Here is an 18461-nt window from a genome sequence, read left to right on the forward strand (position 1 = left end):
ATTGACTTAACGAAAAAATATTGCCAAGTAAAAACTAATCGGGCCGTAATTTTAAAGTGGGAAAATTCTATGTGTAAGAGATGTTGAAACGATGAATAAAAAAGTTATTATGATCTTGCTAGAGGGCTGAATCTTGCTCGCGTCCGTAGGATTCTCCTCCTATTTCTAGGAATACCTACCCTACTTTATCCCCTGGGTAGTGCTAGACCAGTAACGACGCCGACTCACAGGCAGTCGCATAATCTGTAAGGAAGGCCTAACAAGCCTGAAGAAAGAGAGTCGCAACCGCATTAGTGATTGGGGGCCTTAACTTCTCTGCCCGGGCCACGAAAAAGGAAAATCTCTTTTAACTATATTAAATCCCTACCAAGTGGGAAACATACCAAAAAGATGAATGTGCCAAAAACCTGGCAACGCTTCGCGCGTCTGTATATGAAGTTTTCTTGAGGAGATTGGATGTCGCCCCTCTTATGACCTATGAGATCGACCCTACTTGTGGGAACACTATGGAATATACTGCTATATATTATATTTCTATCAGTATTTATAATAATAAAAAAAAAAACAAAAGAAACGAACAGAAAAGCCAAAAAGAACCCAGCAAGCAAGACATAGTTTTCCGAGATATGAGCATGCACATTTGTTTTGACAGTTGTATGTCGTTAGATTTTTAAAAATATTTATTATTATTGTAATAAACATGACCGCACTCCCCGGTGCACGATGCCACATTTGTGGGGTATAAATTGACTTCCTTTTTGTTGTTCAGCGTTTGGAGTCCAATCTTAAAAGAGAGAAACAAAGAAAAAAACAGCAACGAACAAGTAGGCGCGAGCTTGGCGAACGAATTTTTAAGCGTTACTTTTAAATAAATAACAGAATTAATGCATAATACGAATTCAAATTGATATAACGGGTCTAGAAGGCTGGATAGAAAAGTGTATTGATTGATATTTCCCGGAGTTTTAAATTATTTCTACCATGAGTTAATAAATATGGTATGAATACACAGTACACAATAGTAGTAGTGACAGAATAAATAAATATGTATTTTGACTACACTATCTGTATTATATTATATAGCAACACAGTGTTGAGCGTTAACACGAAGAAATTAAGTTTCATATTTTTACAGAAAGGATATCTCGTGATTTTCCATAGCAGAAATCGTTTTGTTTTTGTAATACATAATTAATTACATTAATTTCTGTAGATAGTGACTAAAATATTATTTCAGTTTGTTGTGACCGGACCTCTCTCCAGCGTTGCCTTGCCAACTCTACCAACTTTTAGGTAGATCTACCAACTTTGCCCTCAGACTGAGGGAAAAGTTGGTAGACCTCTCTACCAACTTAAGCCTCAAATCTACCTATTTTTTCAAAATTTATTTTTTTATTTTCATAATCTTATGATACGTAAATGTAAAATTTATTATTGAAAACATTTTTTGTTCTTACTAAAGGATGAGGCGTTATGGCTTTGTGACTAAGCTCAACGGCGAATAAAAACATTACGATTGACAGTTGACAGTAACTCTTAAAGTTTTTCGCGGTTACAATAAACACGTTTTATTCGAGCAGGGAGCTGTTTGTTAGCATTACATCAAAATATATTATTTGATTATGGCCAATTTTGTTAGTTACTACAGAGTTGTGTGAGATAGGATAGATCTCAAAGAGTAGGTAATGGATTTTGGTAACAGCCATACCCATGATAGTGGCGGAGAAGACGCATGGAGTTAAAAGGTCAGAAAAAGGCACTATATACAAAAATATAGCGGTGGCCACCTATTTTTTGTATTTTTAAATGTTATTTTTATTTAATACTAGCTTTTGCCCGCGGCTTCGCTCCCGTCAACTCCCTTTCTCTACTTTACCCTATTTTTTTTTCATAAGAACCTTCTCCTGACAATAACAAACACAACAAAAAAAGAATTAGCCAAATTGATCCAGGCGTTGTTGAGTTATGCGCTTACCAACACATTTTGCGATTCATTTTTATATTATAACATAGATTTAAAAATGTATGAAATATATTAATAAACTAAAAAAATAAAAAGATTATTGTTTATATACTTTTAATATCTTCTTTGTATCGACATTTGTAATTCTGTATATTTATAAAAGGGTAATAAAGGATACAATTAATTTAATAATGAATTATATATACATATCTAGATTTACATGATCTAAAATAAACTTATATATATATACAACTAAAACAATTATAAAATGGCATCAAAAAACTGCTCATCGCTGTCCACCGTTGCTCCATATATTCTACTAATTTTCTAAAATTAGGGTTGGCAACACTGCCTCCCTCCAAGCGTTTCTTTGACACATTTTACTTGATTTTACAGACGCCATATTTGTCACGTTTTTGCCAGTTGTGAATATATTTAGCCAAAAATTTAATTTACAGTAGCGTCACGGCGTGTAATTTTTGAAGTGTCAACAATCAAATCCAGAATGAGCCAAATTTTTCCTGAAAACAAGGAGAAGCAGCCGCGCACATCGTCAAACGAAACTAACAACGTAAGTATTAACCAAATTCCCGCTCTTGGCGACAATGTCGTTGCGTTTTTGGTGAAATGTGTGGCCTCACGCGTAGTTGTGTATTTAGAAGTCTTACATGGCGATGGACTCTTTGCAATTTTGTTATTCATATGGGAGTTTTTGAAGCATTTGCTTCTGCGAATTCATTGCCCTGCCAAAGTCCATGCTTGGTCAGAGGGTCGTCTCTCTTTGACAAATAATTAGTTAAGTTGACGCGGTTATATTAATATTATTTAATCCCGACGTTTCCACAGCAGTTTTTACAGCATCCGTAGTCACAGGTAGACTAAGGTGTTGGTCATCATCAGTTACCCCAAATTAAAAAAAAAACCTAAATGATTTATTCATCAAAAAAGAATTACAATAAAAGTTTTGATGATTATTATTGACAATCCGATTCACGCAAAACGAGCTCACTGTATTGTTTGGTCTAGCAGTTTTTTTGCTTGGATTTAGATTTGATAGTTTCTATGATGGGGTTGCAAGCAGGTGGTACGCTCCACCCATCTTCTCTATTAAAATTTAGATGTTTTTTAGTTTCACGAATTGAAACAACTCGCCTTCCGAGTTCAGTAGCTTTGCGTTAGCGTAAAAACAATGTTTTGTCATTTTTGTGGCTGTTACAGTGCAAGTTACGTGTTTAACGCAATTAAAAAGTGTTTAATTAGTATACAATGTAGTTTAACACATAAAAATGGTGAAAAACACTACAGATGAAAGAAAATGTAAATTTTGTTTCCTAATTTATCCAGTGGCTGTCAATCTTATAGCTTGGTTATTGTTGAGGTTATATTTTGAATATCTCATATATAAGATGAATAAAAGTTTGAGAATCTACGTCAGTGAACTTGTCTAGCGAGGTCATTGCAGAATAGTTTCTTTTTTTTCAATTATAAACAGGGTCTGCACACCCGTCCCACCACATAATTCTATAGATTAGAGCATATTTAGTCATCAGTATTATTTTAAGTAGAAAATACCCATTTTGAAAAAAAAATTGTAAAAACACAACATGTCACTGGGCAATACGGCACTGGAATCGAATTTACGCAGACTCGCCAGGCGAGTCAGTGGCACTCAATGTGTTGTATAAAAAAATAAAAAATTGTAAAGTGGTGAAACTATTGAAAGAAGACTATTGATGTCAAACTAATGCACTCTATTCTAGCTGCCTTGTAATATTTAGAACCCAAATTCACTTGTTATCAGGTCAAGTTATTGAGTATGAATAATTACCACACCATTTCTGCAATGTGATATGAAACAAACAGTTAACTCAAATAAAATGTCGCATAGACATTGTAAACAAAGTTGTAATCGTTTTTGTTGTTTGTGGACATTTAAATTGACGAAAAAAAAGACACATGGTACATCAATGTTGTGGAGGAAACCAACTAATCACGAAAAGGACTGTTACTTTTGTGTTACTAACACTTCGGATTTTAAAAGGAAAGCGATGTCGGGTATTGTATATGAATATGCCAAACTTAAAAACCCTGTTTGACAGCTCACAAATACGCAAAATCATAAGTACGCAGGATTCTAAGTTTGATACTCTTTTATCTACAACTAAAAGAGCTGCTTGGAATTAATTCAAAACTGTTGTTCGAGACTCTTTAGGCAGTATGAAAAGTGAAATATAGTGTGTGATTTTCTCTGATTCCTACTGGGATTTTTTTCCGGAAAACTTAGGAAACATGACCAACGACGAAGGATTTAAAGGCTTTTGAAGATCGTCATCATGGATATTGAGACGAAAATATGTTCAGAAACCGATTCCGAAACCTACAAAAAAAAAAAAAAAAAAAAACAAAATTAGTCATTTTTAGTTTTTTTGGTCCATTTTCTCGTTTTTATTTAATTTATTATAATTCCAAATGTGGATGTTTAGTATAGATAAATAGATCAAATAAAACAACTTTTAGCTGAGGTATAAAAACCTTGTAAACTAGTGTTTTTGTTTGATATGCAACATGCACTATTCACCTTCAATTTGCTTTTTTTTTGTAATTCGATTGAGGTTTATTAGATTAACAACACAAATAATTGAACCTATACTTAATTTTGAGACATGCGTGTGCAAATGCAGAATTGTCCTGGTGTGTTAAACTTGCTGTGCTAAATTTACTGTTTGCTAATGCTAATAACTACCTGTTGTTAGGTTAGTCACGAAATGAGTAATCTAGTCAATCTGATTTCAATAAATATTTCGATAATTACAAAATGTGAAGGCTGTGTGTGTATTCACCTGCAACATAATATAATAATCAATAGATAGCAACTTGTGGTATCTGCTCAACATCAAAACTTCAAAGACTCAGCTCTAGTAACATGGATATTTTACTGTAGCATTTCTGAGCAAAAATCAGTGAAATGTGCTCATGGTATAGCGTTTACCCGATCAATTAAAGCCTCTTGCTATTGATGAAAACTAGACATTTAAACTTGTAAAAACTTTAGTTGGTGTTATTTATATACATATATCTATATTAATTGTTAATAGAATCCATTGTAAAGCTGGTTTTAATACCTAAAAAAAAAATCAACTAACAATCCTCTTGATTTTGTATATGCTGTGCTCTTTGTCTAAAAAATGTTTAGTAACTTAGGAACTCTATGTAATTTTGTACAGGATGGAAATGAAAAAATGAAAATGGTGATATGACAGATGATGAACACAGGAGAAACCTTGTGCTTTTGATATCTCCTGTGTTCATTATCACCATTTTCAGGTGGCTATCACATTATTATTGTTTTCCAATCATATTTTATGACTGAATACTACTGGCTTAGCTCTGCTACTAACATAGCTATGCAAGTAGCATTTGCCAATTTGCAGTATCAGGACTAAATATCTTCGGGCCACCTGAAGTTTTTATATTTAATATGAAATACATATATATTTATAGCAACAACATTTTGTTTCCAGTCATTTGTCAAGAATGTAACATCCAGAGTATCTGGCTTACTACCTAGTACAATCACAAAGTGGTTCAGTAGTCCAAGCTCTTCAAATGCAAACGGTTCAACTTTTACTGCTGAAGCATCGGACTCCTCAGAAGATGAAGCAACAGAAACTGCCGTAATAACTCAACCACCAGCAAAGCGTATGCGTTTCAACCCACCTGGAACATATAACCATTACAGTCCTACAGAAGTAAGATTATTGTTCATATTACAAATAAAAAATACTTGGCTATTTGCCAGAGTACATTTTAAACCAAGATTTCTTTTAGAAATTATTTCTTTATGTGAAAATCTATACATTTCACATGTTTTATTACAAGCTTCCAATGGGCTTATTTATTTCTATTTGATTTTATTTATTTACAGGCACCTTGCTCGTCTTATGATGTTGAGATCATAGAAACCCCATACAGTCCATACACTGGTACACAGTATGCGCAGCCAAGCCGGAACACTTACACCACACCACTGCGTCCCCAGAATGAAGAACAAGATAAAATGGAACAAGAGACAACATCCCGTATGTTCAAGCTGCCATATACTGTGTCTAGTACTGGCCAATCAATCGTCAATAAAAGAAAGTCAATTTTCGATACCACATCTAGAGAAGAAATTAAAGCAAAGGAAGCTGGTAAGTCCTGCTTTTATTGTTTTCAATAGAAAGTTATTATTTTGGTAGTACGATTAATACTAAAAGATACGGGCAATCTCAAATGAAGTGCATAATAATACCTCTGCATTATATATCAAAGATATTTTGTTTGGCTAACCATAGAGTAATGGCTGTGGAAAACATTATAGATTACGTTCTTAGATTACATTTCAAAATATATACTTGCTATAAAAATCTGCCTTTGTGTGAGTATTACCCCAGAACAGGGTAGGCTTCATGAGGAAAAAATATTTGTTTTATTTTTAGTATAAGGATAAAGTTGACTGGAGCAAAACAGGTTCGGCAAAGTATAATGTCATTGTTTTGTAAAGTATGGGCACGAAACTTGAATAAGTGGCAATAGAATATGGTTTCTACAAATCACTGTACATGATCAACATAAATCTTGCCTGATTCCTTCTAATGAATTAATGTTTAATGAATTTAGTTTTTGGTTGAAATGGAGAAGGATATTTGTCTGTGTGTATTAAAACACTTGTGTCACGGATAAAGTTAGAGTGAAAACATGTACCAAAAATAAAAGTAAAAATAATTTACGGGCAATCTTAGGTTATGGATGGGAGTGTATTTCTGTAAGTGTTAAAAAAGTGTAGATACAAAAGTTGTAGATTCCAATGTATCCAGTTCACTTGTTGAAGGGGTTTTTTTTAGGCTACAAAAGTTATGTAATTGATAAAAGTAGATTGATATTATGTACCTTGAATATAATTACAGTACTGGTGTTATAAATGTAAATTATCAGATTAACAACCTGTACTGAATAATAACTTATGATTTCAGTGAAATCAGTGGCCAATGCAGTGCATGATCCAAAGCAGCCCAGCTTTAAACCTAGTCTACTTGGATCACCATTTTACCCTGGCAGGACTATGTATGGGGGAGCAGCATCTTCATACATAAACCAGCCTAACATAAAACAAGAATCTGTGGCAGTAGTGAAGGAGACCAAGAGCAATGACGACTCGGCTATCAGCAGCTCTGCGCGACGTGTCATGGATCTATTAGATAGTTACTCCTCCCCACTCATGGAAGCCAGGAGGATTCCGCTATATACTAAGCCTAAAAACGAAGGCTTCAACGATGCCCCTAACAGATACTCACCTTACGCGAGTAAAATTATATGTAAGTATATTATTATTGTTGCCGGAAGACGCTGGATGCAGGTCGGTCGGTCAGGTATCTGTGGAGATTAAAGGGGGATTCCTATGTTCAGCAGTGGACATCCTATGGTTGAGATAATGATGATGATATTATTATTTCTTTATAGCTTGTTTGGAATCCCAAGTTTGTATAACCATATTTTACACTTTCCATTTTAGCCCCCAAGACACAAGAGCTCCATGTTCCCAGCGTTGCGTCAATACTGCGACTGAAGAAGAAATCTCGTCTCATGGACACGACAAAAATCGCGCGACAAATTATAGCTTCCCACAGCAGTACTTCAGGCTATTCTATGTATCAGGATGAAGCTGAACGGTAATGTGTTCTATTAATATGCATTGTTTGCCTGGTTTGCTGAGATTTGGGTTGCAGTCATCATTGTAGAACTAATTTGGAAGTAGAAGTATGGAAGTTTTCTGACTGATTTGATAGTTATTATGACATTAAAATAATAGTTTAAAAAACGCGCTTGACATGAGAAGTCAGAGCGTGTGCAAAATTTCATCTTAATCGAAGACCAGGAAGTGGGTCAAATTAAGATTCCAAGATTTTCTAACATACATAGTTACGAGAGAAGCTAATATTTATAAGCGTGTTAATAAAGTTTCTTTTATTGTAATTTGAACTTTATTGGTCCACTTCTTGCTGGACTTACATATTCTTTTATTTTGGACTCCCAACCAAAACCACTGAAGTGATAGTTAGGTTTCTGTAATTATCGGGGCTGCGTGATTGTTCGAAAGGCTTAAAAAAGAACATGATGGGTTTTAGTCAGTGAGAGTCTGAGAGACTCTCTCACGTTGCTCACCATTATGACATTTAATGAGTTCTCACAAAAAAAGGTGTCTGTAAATGTCTATTTCAGGACTCAGGGATTGTTCACACCATACGTATTGTCCGCCGCTGACTGTGAGTATACTCACTGTCTGCCCCAGTGTGAACGTCGACTCAATCTGCAGTACCCGTACTCACCAAGCCGACAATAAGCTATAGCGTACGATGCGCTTCATGTGTGAACAAAAGAATAGGCTCGTGTAGGTTCACACTAGATGCGTACGCTGAGCGGCTGACTATTCTACACATAAAAGAGCTCAGTATTTGAACCCCCCAATCTTCATACATAACAGATGCTGTCTTCCCAAGCGCATCTCCGTAAGTTTCTATCACTAAATTCTTCTGAATTCGCATTCCAAATACATTCTCCAGAATGTACTTCTGCAATAAACTTTTCGGTGTCGAACATCGAGAGGTGTCACGTGTCACGTCTGTCCTCATTGAAGTTTGTTTCTCGAGTGTATTGCGGCCGAGGCGCGCGGCGGTGCGGGCGCGGCGGAGCGGCGCTATTCGGCAACTGCGTCCGCGTAGCCAATCCGCGTCCGCCGTGCATAGTCGCGTAGTAAAATAATCGGCCACTGAGAGTCAGCGACAACAGACAACGTAATAGCGTATAGTCGGTTCGGTGTGATCGAAAATTTCAATATATATGGAAAAGCAATAAACTGCGTAACGCGCGCTCACAGTCAGCGGCCAATACGTTTGGTCTGAACGATGCCTCATTTATTGTTGGTTTTGTTGAATCAAAATATCTGCTTCTGATCCAGTTTGGTGACAGCACTATTTCTCTATTTTCTATATCCAAATCGAGTCAGATTGTAAACGTGGACTACTCTAGTGAAAAGTTTTAGTTAATTCGTCACTTAACTTTTAGAGATATTTTAATTGTCTTGTTTATTTTTAGGAAAGAGCCAGAGAAAGAGCAACCCAAGAAAATGACTACCAAAGTGAAATCAAGGCTTACAAGAGCCGACCGACGAAACACAGAAGAGGTTGATGCACCGACTCCAGTGGAACTGCCCACGGGCGGCCTTCAATTAGATCAGGACAACTTACCTAAGTTTTCTTTCGGTTCCGCGGCCTTTAAACTACCGGCCACATCTACGCCTAAACCTGCGCCCTGTGAGAAAATTAATATTAATGTATCTCCAGTCACTCCAGTCACTCCAGTCAATCTATTCAAATTTTCCAACCCTGATACAGTGTTGAGTGACACACTTCAAGTGAGTCTGGAGGTGGCACTTCCGATATACACCTTTAAAAGTCCAGATCTCCGAACAGATCAGATATTTGAAAACAAACGTGACGAAGGTTCTGTTATAAATGTTGTCAAAGAATCCGAAAAAAATACTACTGTGTCAATAGACTGGCAGTGTTCTGAATGCTGGGTTAAAAATAAACCTGAAGCCAACAAGTGTGTCTGTTGTGGCTCCAAACCACCAACAAAGAAAATAGACTGGCAGTGTTCTGAATGCTGGGTTAAAAATAAACCTGAAGCCAACAAGTGTGTCTGCTGTGGCTCCAAACCACCAACAAAGAATCCTAAATGTTCTGTTTGCAAACTTGCCGATAGTCAATCACAAAAAGACAAATGTGCAAATTGTGAAAAGATGTCAGTTTCTAATGTAGCAAGTCCAATCTTTGCAACGCCAACTGGAATAAGTCAGGCATCGAAACGTTCGTGTGAAGATTGCTGGGTGAGCAAAGAAGACAGCTCGAATAAGTGCGTTTGCTGTGTTGACGAGTCGAGTAATGCTGCCGCTGCTGTAACAGTCGCGTCGACCACGAGTATCTTCACCTCTAACACCGCCGCAGCCATACCAAGCACTGTGCCTTTGACAGACATCTCAAAAACGGATGCTGATTGGAAATGTGAAGATTGCTGGATCTCTAATAAGAGTACTGTAGATAAATGTGCGGCCTGTGGCGGGGCCCGGCTCGGTGTCAAACAAAACAATCCCGCTAATGTGACGTACAACACGTCGTCGTTCTTCAGATCTAGTGACGACACATTCAAAGCGGTTATTGAACTTCAAAAATCTAATAAATGGGAATGTTCCAGCTGTTTAGTCAACAATGAGAGTGATAAAGATAAATGCGTATGCTGTGGAGCACCAAAAGAAAGCAAAAATAAAGCACCTGGGCCTAAGTTCAACTTTGGAACCGTTGCAAATAGTTCATTTAAATTTGGCATTGATCCAAAAGTGCAAGAGGCTACCATCGCACAAAAACTAGAAGTTAATTCAACGATAGAATCTAAACCCAAACAACAATCTGAAACAAATAATAATGTATTGGCTGAGACCCCAACATTCACATTTACTTTACCCACTAAAAAGGTGGATATAAAAGCTGATGATTCCAACGGCCAGTCAAATGAGGCTCCAAAAATGAATTTAACATTCGGTATGCCAAAAGCAATTCCTATAGGTGCAGACACCAAGAAAGATTCAGAGGAAGAAAAAGCGCAGGAAGTTCCATCAGTTGACTTAAATTCTCCAGTCACAAACAATGAAAACAAGATCTTGCCACCTGCTGTAAATTCACTCAACCCGCTAGTAGCTGATGCGAAAAAGGATTTAAAAGTCAATTCGGCGCCTTCACCGGTTGTGCCCGATGCAGAGAAGCCAAAACCAACCTTCTCATTTGGTGTAAATGCTCCCAAGCTGTTCGAAGCTCCGTCTAGTACGGCCTCGACGATGAACTTGTTTACGCAGCAAATACAAACCACCACTGTGACGACGACTAGTGCCCCAACGTTATCCCTGTTTAAGCCGCCTGCCGCCACTACGACTGCATCATCTTTATTTCAATCGCCTGCGCCATTATTTCAAAACACTGAGAAGACTAACAATACTACTACCGGACCAATGTTTACTTTTGGCAGCAACGGACCGAGTAACCCTGCGCCATCCGCAGCGATACCTGCTGCAACAGAAAAGCCAAAATTCCAGTTTACGTTTGGCAGCAATTCTGCGCCCAAAACTGATCCGCCTGCAATGTTCAAGTCTCCTTTTGCCGCACCTGAAAGTAACGTTAACACGAATGCCTTTAATCTACCTGCTGGGACCACGTTGGGTACTAGCAATAGTTTACCTTCCAACGGAAATGCTTTGGCAGGGAATACACTCGGCGGGAATACTTTAACGATCGGAGGCACTGGCACTCTAGGAGGTACAAATGGGTTGTCGGCTAACGCGCTATCAGTGGGAAGCAGCATGCAACCCAGCAGTTCCTTAACAGGCGGTGCAACAGGCTTGTTCAATAACACCGTGCAGAAAGAGAATGTGTGGTCACCGAGTAGTAATGCATCAACCCCAAATTTGTTTGTGTCTAATACGACTACAAGTAGTTTGCAGAAGCCGGCCGCGTTTACTTTTGGTTCGGCTACGCCGTTTAATGCTGCCAATAGTACACCGACATTTGGTGCTGCCGCAGCGCCGACTCAGAACATGTTTGGTATGAACAACCAGAATAACAGCGGTCAGTCGTCGTTATTCTCCAATACTGTTCAAAGTCAGGCATCAGGCCAACTGTTCGGGACGCCGCAACCGGCCAGTAACCCCGCCCCACAGATGCCGATGTTCGGCGGTCCTAGTATTGGCGCGACTCCCGCGTTCGGCGCACCGAACCCATCCATACCTTCGTTTGAGGCGCCCTCCTTGACGCAACCGGCGGCGCCTGCCTTCAACTTTGGTACATCCCAGTCGACTGGCATTTTTGGATTTGGACAGCAGGTAAATAATTATTATAGATAGATTATTCTTTATTGTACACCAAGAAAATCAACAACACAGGACATCAGAACAGTGGCGGTCTTATCGTTAAAAAGCGATTATAATAATTTAATCTGAAAAAAAAAACAAAACCGTTCAATAATTAACTATAAACACGTTTGACTGCATTAGAGTGCCAAATACAATTTCAGCCAGATTAATTTGAAAAATATGATGTCCTCATGCTTATAGTATGGCGTAAACTTGCAGGCTCCGCTTCAGCAGCAGCAGATGCAGCCGGCGCCCCTGCAGAGCCAGCAGCCGGGCGGCGTGTACAGCTTCGGCGGCCCGCCCGCCGGCACGCCGCAGGTGCAGTTCAGCATGGGCAGTGGCGCCAATCCCTCTGTGCGACGCGTGCGCAAGGCCGTTCGCAGAAACCCGCAACGATGAAACTTACATCGCCTGTAACACTGGACTGGATCCAGTAAGTGTCCTCATTTAAACTTAATCCCACAAGTGTGTGTCAAGTGTAGCCACAAGGATGTAAAGAAAATTAAATATCATTTGTAACATTTTATTTTAACATTTTTTATTTTTGTTAGATCATAAATATCATTTGCATACAATTTCATTAAATTCAAATTAATTCATTAAATTCGATTTATTAATTAAGAATTAATTACAACTTGTAAATCATTTTTGCTATTGAATGCTGCAATAATAAAGCTCAATTAAAGTTAAAGCTTCATTAAATCTATTACTGACACTTTTTATCTAGTTGACAAAAAAAGTCAGCAATAGAATTAAAGAAGCTTTAACTTTAATGGAGCTTTGTGCAACTGACGATAAGTAACCAACGAACAGGAATCATGAAGTATTCAAATCGCATTATTTAACAACAATGAAAAGGAAATGCATTATATATTTTCGAGACACATATTTATGGAAGGTAAATTATTGTGATGATTGCTGTTTTTTTAATATAATGTTTTAGGTACACTTATTGTATTTTTTTATAATGATTTTTGTTTAAAACAAAGCGGAGGGTCATACGGGTTATTAATCAACTCGACACAGTAGGCTCACCAGAAATGTGTCCAGTTTATGAAACTCAAAATTTGTACATTTATTATTTCGCCATCTGGACACGTTTTAGCATTTTATTCGAATTGAATATAAAAGTATAGTCGACACATTTATTAAAAATTTACTGTGAATTGTATTCTGTTACTTAACATAAGTGCATTGAAACCAGATAGATGCACAAGCGACTTACTTACTGTAGCCAAATAATGTTCTGCAATAAAAATAATGTTATTGAAATTGAAACATTGCTTGTCACAAGTACTAGGGTAACAGAACTTTACAGAAGATATTCACTTAAATCGTGTTACTAAGTATTTCTATGTATAATGTTTTTTTTCAGAATACTTTGTTTTTTATTCAATGTTATTATTTGATTAAGGTTTACTGAAAATCACCAACATTTCCATTATTCCTCACATACTATGTTTGTTTTCTTTCTCACTAGTAGGTCTACTACTGGGAATTGCTATTATATATACAGGGTGGCCCATCCATAGGCGTCCAAAAGAAAAATTTAGAAGCTCTACACCTAGCACCCTGTATATAATTGAAGAAAAACAGAAATGCTTGAACGTGACCAGTTGGATAAATAATAAATGTACAAATTTTTAGTTTCACTAACTGGACACATTCGTGGTGAGTTTAGTGTGTCGAGTTGACGAATAACCCGGTCATACATACATAAGTTAACTATGAACATATTTGCTTACAAATTAAAATACCTTATTAGGCTGGCTAATGTATTTAAAAGGTGTATGTTGTTGTAAACACGAAATAAAAATAGAAAAATATCAAACGAGTAGTTTGTGTGTAACAATAGTATCAAGTTACTTTCTAGGTCTTAACCAATGCGTTTACATTATTGGATAAGGTTTAGGGACATGTTATTAAGATACATCAAACAATATACAACTTTGTATTTAGCGCTAATAGTAATGTTTGCGTCGAGTTTTAAATCGTTTTTAATTTCGTAACATAAGATTAGATGTATGTCTTCAAGTAAGAACAAGCTAGGCAAAACATTGTACCAGGCGAGGAACCAGAATTTTTATAGATATTGAATGATAGTCATGATTGATTCGCTTAATTCATGTATTTGGAATGTGAACGCTACGGCGACGATCTTTTGCTTGGATTCGAATTGTTAACTGTAAATATAATATGTAGTTGAATTATGTCGAGGCTGAGTGTAGTCGCATTTGGAAATTATTAACTCTAGGTCTTATTTTTTTAGCACTGAAACAAAATCGATGTTTCCAAATGCCTTCTACACCTAGTCATTGTAATGTAAAATATTATCTGCTGTATTTAACAACAAATCAGTGGACCTTAAATAAACGTTAATGGAAGATTGGGGAGCAAAACTAATTGTATACTCGACAGTGTTTTGAAAATAAAGTAATAATGTTGATAATTGATTGAAAAACTAATAATCGTTGATTTTAAAAAAAGCCTTTAGATTTGTTCCTCAATGAAAATGGCCATTCAAAAAATATACATGACTTTTATTTGTTTGCAAGGCAAATCCATTTTATAATATACTAACTTCCGCCCGCAGTTTCACTTTCCGGGTCTAAGCTAACTCCCCTCTTATTTACAGCTTGAACGATTCAGTCATTCTGGAGTTACAAGTGGTGCAACTAACACGACTTTATGTTATATCTTTTATACTATATGTTGGTGCACAAGACCTTTTATGACTACGACGCTTACGGCCAGTTTCTTCATCAAAAGTAAAAGTCAAAGTAATATCTAAAGTAAAAGTAACGGTCAAATTAGTTTTTTCTACTAGTTTTGCTGTTACTTTAGCCTTGAAAAAACGAATTTGACCGTTACTTTTACTTTAGACATTACTTTGACTTTAACTTTTGATGAAGAAACTGGCTGTTAGTGTCATAGCTACGGCCACAATACGGGGATGGCAGCATTGCATCCATGAACAATTACTTAGCTGAGAACATACACAGGCACCACTTCTTAAAATAGTAGTGACGTGATGGTACGTTATAAAGGCAAGGGAAAAATCATGAAGTGATTGATAAGAAAAGTATTATATTTACAGGTACCTGAAATAAAAGAATTATTACAAAACATATCTAAAAATAAAATGAAGTCTAAATGTAGATGATAAAAATTGTTTAAGCAATTCAATGAACGAAGTACCTATAACTACGTTGATTTGTTCATGTTTAGACTTTAACAAGTTGTATTGTATTGAGTAGTCTAGTATGCAGATATCCACCTCTGTAAAATTATGAAACGTACCCGAATGACTAGAATGAGTTCATGGGGGGTATTATATCAGCACCAATACTTCTGCCTATTTTGCTTTGGAACACGTGTCTATGTCCCTTTCCCACAATTTCGCTGCGAGTAGAAATGCGATACCTCCCCACGCCAGGCCATACAATCACTTTACGGTAGCCCGGGGGTTTGTCGTAAGAACTGTTGAAGCCATTTTTGTTCTGTACAAAAGTTGTTGGTTTAAAAATATTATAAGTTGTAGGATCTGGTTCCTCCACTCTCCGCGGACACATTGCCAAATCCACAAGTGCGTTACGACCTCTGTAGGGCATACTTCTATTGGTCTTATTCAACTTCCCGAAGTTGGAATTCTTATACTTTTCTAGACTGCCTTTGAGTGCAATCGGCCACGTGGCCGCTGTGCACTTTAGAGAAGTATTAAAATGGTTTTTGATCGTACTTCCATCTCTTTTGCCTGTAAACAAGTCATATGGTCCTCGAAGAGACACTATTCTTTTAGATTTTTGATCAATAGAATCCTTATCAATGATGGTGTATCGATTTGGGGCAAGTGACCACTTTGGGCAGGTGTCCTTGAACCTGCACGGTTCCTCTCTTTCAAAAGTTGGTCGGGTAGAATGCGGGCCATAGGGAGCTTTGAAAGGCACACTTTTGAAATAAGTTCCAGGTTCCGGCGGTGAGTATTTTATAGGTCTCCAGCGAGCTGTTCGTCCAAGACCAACGTTCATGCAAGCTGGTTGGTATTTATAAGGTTCGTTCACTTCATGCCAGGCAGGACCTAATAGTGATCGGTCCCATAGCCGCTGTTCTAACACTCTCTGATTCCTGTAACCCAAATTTTTTGCCCATTCTTCCAACTCGTTTTTATACCTCCATGGGTCTTTATCTATTTTTTTCTTGTGGGTGGCCTCGCATAATAAATGTAGGGGTCTGGGATGGTAGAGACAAGGATCACATGCTTGAGGTCTTGTTAAATAGAGTCCGCTGGGGTCTAAATTCGGATGTGCTGTAGATGGACCAAACCGCTTCTCGGTCGAGTTAAACGGTTTATTATTATGTTTAGTAGTTACCATTTTGATACGCTTCTAGTGTAGATAAAATAATATTAAATAAAATAAACAACTTTGGATTTGTGGATTTGGCATGAAATTCTGTAGTTTATAATGACATTTTATTTTATAGGCACAGATATCGTTTTAGATAGGTATTCGACTGGGTAGGTATTAGTACTGTAATCGTGGAGGTTGGATATTGCGTAGTGTTCTTTTCTTTGTTAAGTCTTCCTACTATTTAAACTTTTTTTTTTTAACGACGTCAAAAATCATCAAATGACCCCTCCTGCTGTGGGTTAGCAGCGGTGAGGGAGTGTCAGGCTGTTACTGACTAAAAACCGTCGTGTTCCGTCATAGGCCTTTTATGTACCAGGGCCGCGGTCTCTTTCGAACAACCCGCAGCCCCGGCAGGCCTTAGCCCTGCTGGGCCCCGCTGGGGTTGCTGACATCTCTTTGAGGAGCGCGTGGAACAACGCGCGCCGTCGACACGGGTCTGTCGTCTAAGCAGACAGAGGGACGATGAGCCACCCGAACTCACCGCCCACAGACCCACGCCTCCGGTGGCCGGGAGTCATCTCGCGACACCCGGCTCCCGTGGTGTCTACCTGGTCCAGCGCGGCGGCCGGGATGAGAGGTGCGAACTCTCTGGCGTTCCGCCTCCTCCTCGAGCATGACCGCTTCGCAGAAGGAGGCGACGGCGTCCCATTCCCTCTCGCCCCGGACCATGGCCTGAACCAGGGCCGGACGCGAGAGGTCATCATCATCAGCCTATCGCAGTCCACTGCTGGACATAGGCCTCTCCAAGTGCACGCCACTGAGATCGATTTTCGGTTTCTCGCATCCAGCTCCTGCCAGCCGTCTTGCGCAAGTCATCACTCCACCGTGCCTGAGGACGTCCTACACTACGTTTGTCGAGGCGTGGTCTCCACTCTAGAACTCGTTTACCCCAACGGTTATCGGTTCTTCGGCTAATATGGCCAGCCCACTGCCACTTCAGCTTGCTGATTCGGTGGGCTATGTCGATGACCTTGGTTCTCTGACGGATTACCTCATTACTGATGCGATCCCTCAGACGCGAGAGGTCGCCGCCGCCCAAAGCCTCGACGAGGACCCGGCGGTGCCCTTCCCACGCAGGTCACTCCTGGACTGTGTGGTCCACCGTGTCCTCGGGGCTGTCCGCATAGTGGTGACACCCGGGCGCCTCCTCACGACCGATTCGATGCAGGTTCCTCCCGAAACAACCGTGTCCGGTGAGGACCTGCGTCATGCGATACGTGAGGGCGCCGTGACTCCTCCCGAGCCACTCCTCAAAGAGGGGACTTACCGCCACTATGGTGGCGTGCCCTTCCTACTATTTAACCTGGAAATAACTTTGGCCGTTGTTTATTTTGTAGGTAGGTATAATAGGTACGTACCTATACCTAAGAAAGCTAGAACGATAACGGAACGACATCGAAGTGGGCCCATTCGTCACTCTGGGCATCGGATCCTGAAGCGGTAGCCTATTGGCGCTTTTTTTGGGGTTTTCCCGACCCGGCTGTCATCTTAAAGTTCTGCACTGGAACTGTCGATTAACCTAACAGGCAGACATGTATTGCTGGGGAGTTTGTTGCGCCACTTCTTCTTCCGAGCAAAAACACATAGGAAGTGGTGAAGGGCGGGCGTCTTGGGGGCTGTCTTTTGTTTTTGATGTTCGAAAAGTGCCGAAATAGCGAAACGGTGCCATCTATCGATAGTTGAATGAAACTATTTTTTTGGTTACGATTATAAGCGACAGATGGCGCTGTGCACTGTGTTACTTTTCAATCACTCGAGATGGCCCTACAAGTCAAATGTCGCCTGTTTTCTGAAATCCGGGAGAGGGCGGCGGGATTGTTCGAAATAGTTAGCGGCCGTGGTGCACAAAGGGCTTCAAAAAGAATAAAAATAGGTGTAAATGTAAATAATGTAAATGTAAAATGTAAATAATGTCAGGACACCTTTTCACACACGGTCGGTTAGCCCCATTATTATTTTTATTTATTTATTTGTTCCTTTATTGCAGGCAACTAGGGTCTAAAGAAAATACAATACATAAATAAATGACATTACAATACTTATAAACTAATACATACAAAAATAAAAACAGCTACGTATTGTCACGAGTAGGCGG

General features: G+C 38.7%; 2 protein-coding genes across 2 annotated transcripts; one reads left to right on the plus strand and one right to left on the minus strand.

The window, feature by feature from the left end:
* The first annotated feature begins 2330 nt into the window (after positions 1 to 2330).
* On the plus strand, positions 2331 to 14487 carry LOC124644858 (nuclear pore complex protein Nup153-like). The gene is made up of 7 exons (XM_047184481.1): positions 2331 to 2534; positions 5485 to 5712; positions 5889 to 6153; positions 6976 to 7317; positions 7515 to 7671; positions 9095 to 11927; positions 12177 to 14487. The coding sequence occupies exons 1-7, from the start codon at positions 2469 to 2471 to the stop codon at positions 12354 to 12356; spliced, it is 4071 nt and encodes a 1356-aa protein (XP_047040437.1). The 5' UTR covers positions 2331 to 2468; the 3' UTR covers positions 12357 to 14487.
* Positions 14488 to 15170: 683 nt separating this feature from the next.
* On the minus strand, positions 15171 to 16535 carry LOC124645270. The gene has a single exon (XM_047185067.1). It carries the CDS (start codon positions 16328 to 16330, stop codon positions 15266 to 15268), a length of 1065 nt encoding a protein of 354 aa, XP_047041023.1. The 5' UTR covers positions 16331 to 16535; the 3' UTR covers positions 15171 to 15265.
* Between the last annotated feature and the right edge of the window lie 1926 nt (positions 16536 to 18461).

This window comes from Helicoverpa zea, chromosome 31, assembly GCF_022581195.2.
Source record: "Helicoverpa zea isolate HzStark_Cry1AcR chromosome 31, ilHelZeax1.1, whole genome shotgun sequence".
Lineage (NCBI taxonomy): Eukaryota > Metazoa > Arthropoda > Insecta > Lepidoptera > Noctuidae > Helicoverpa > Helicoverpa zea.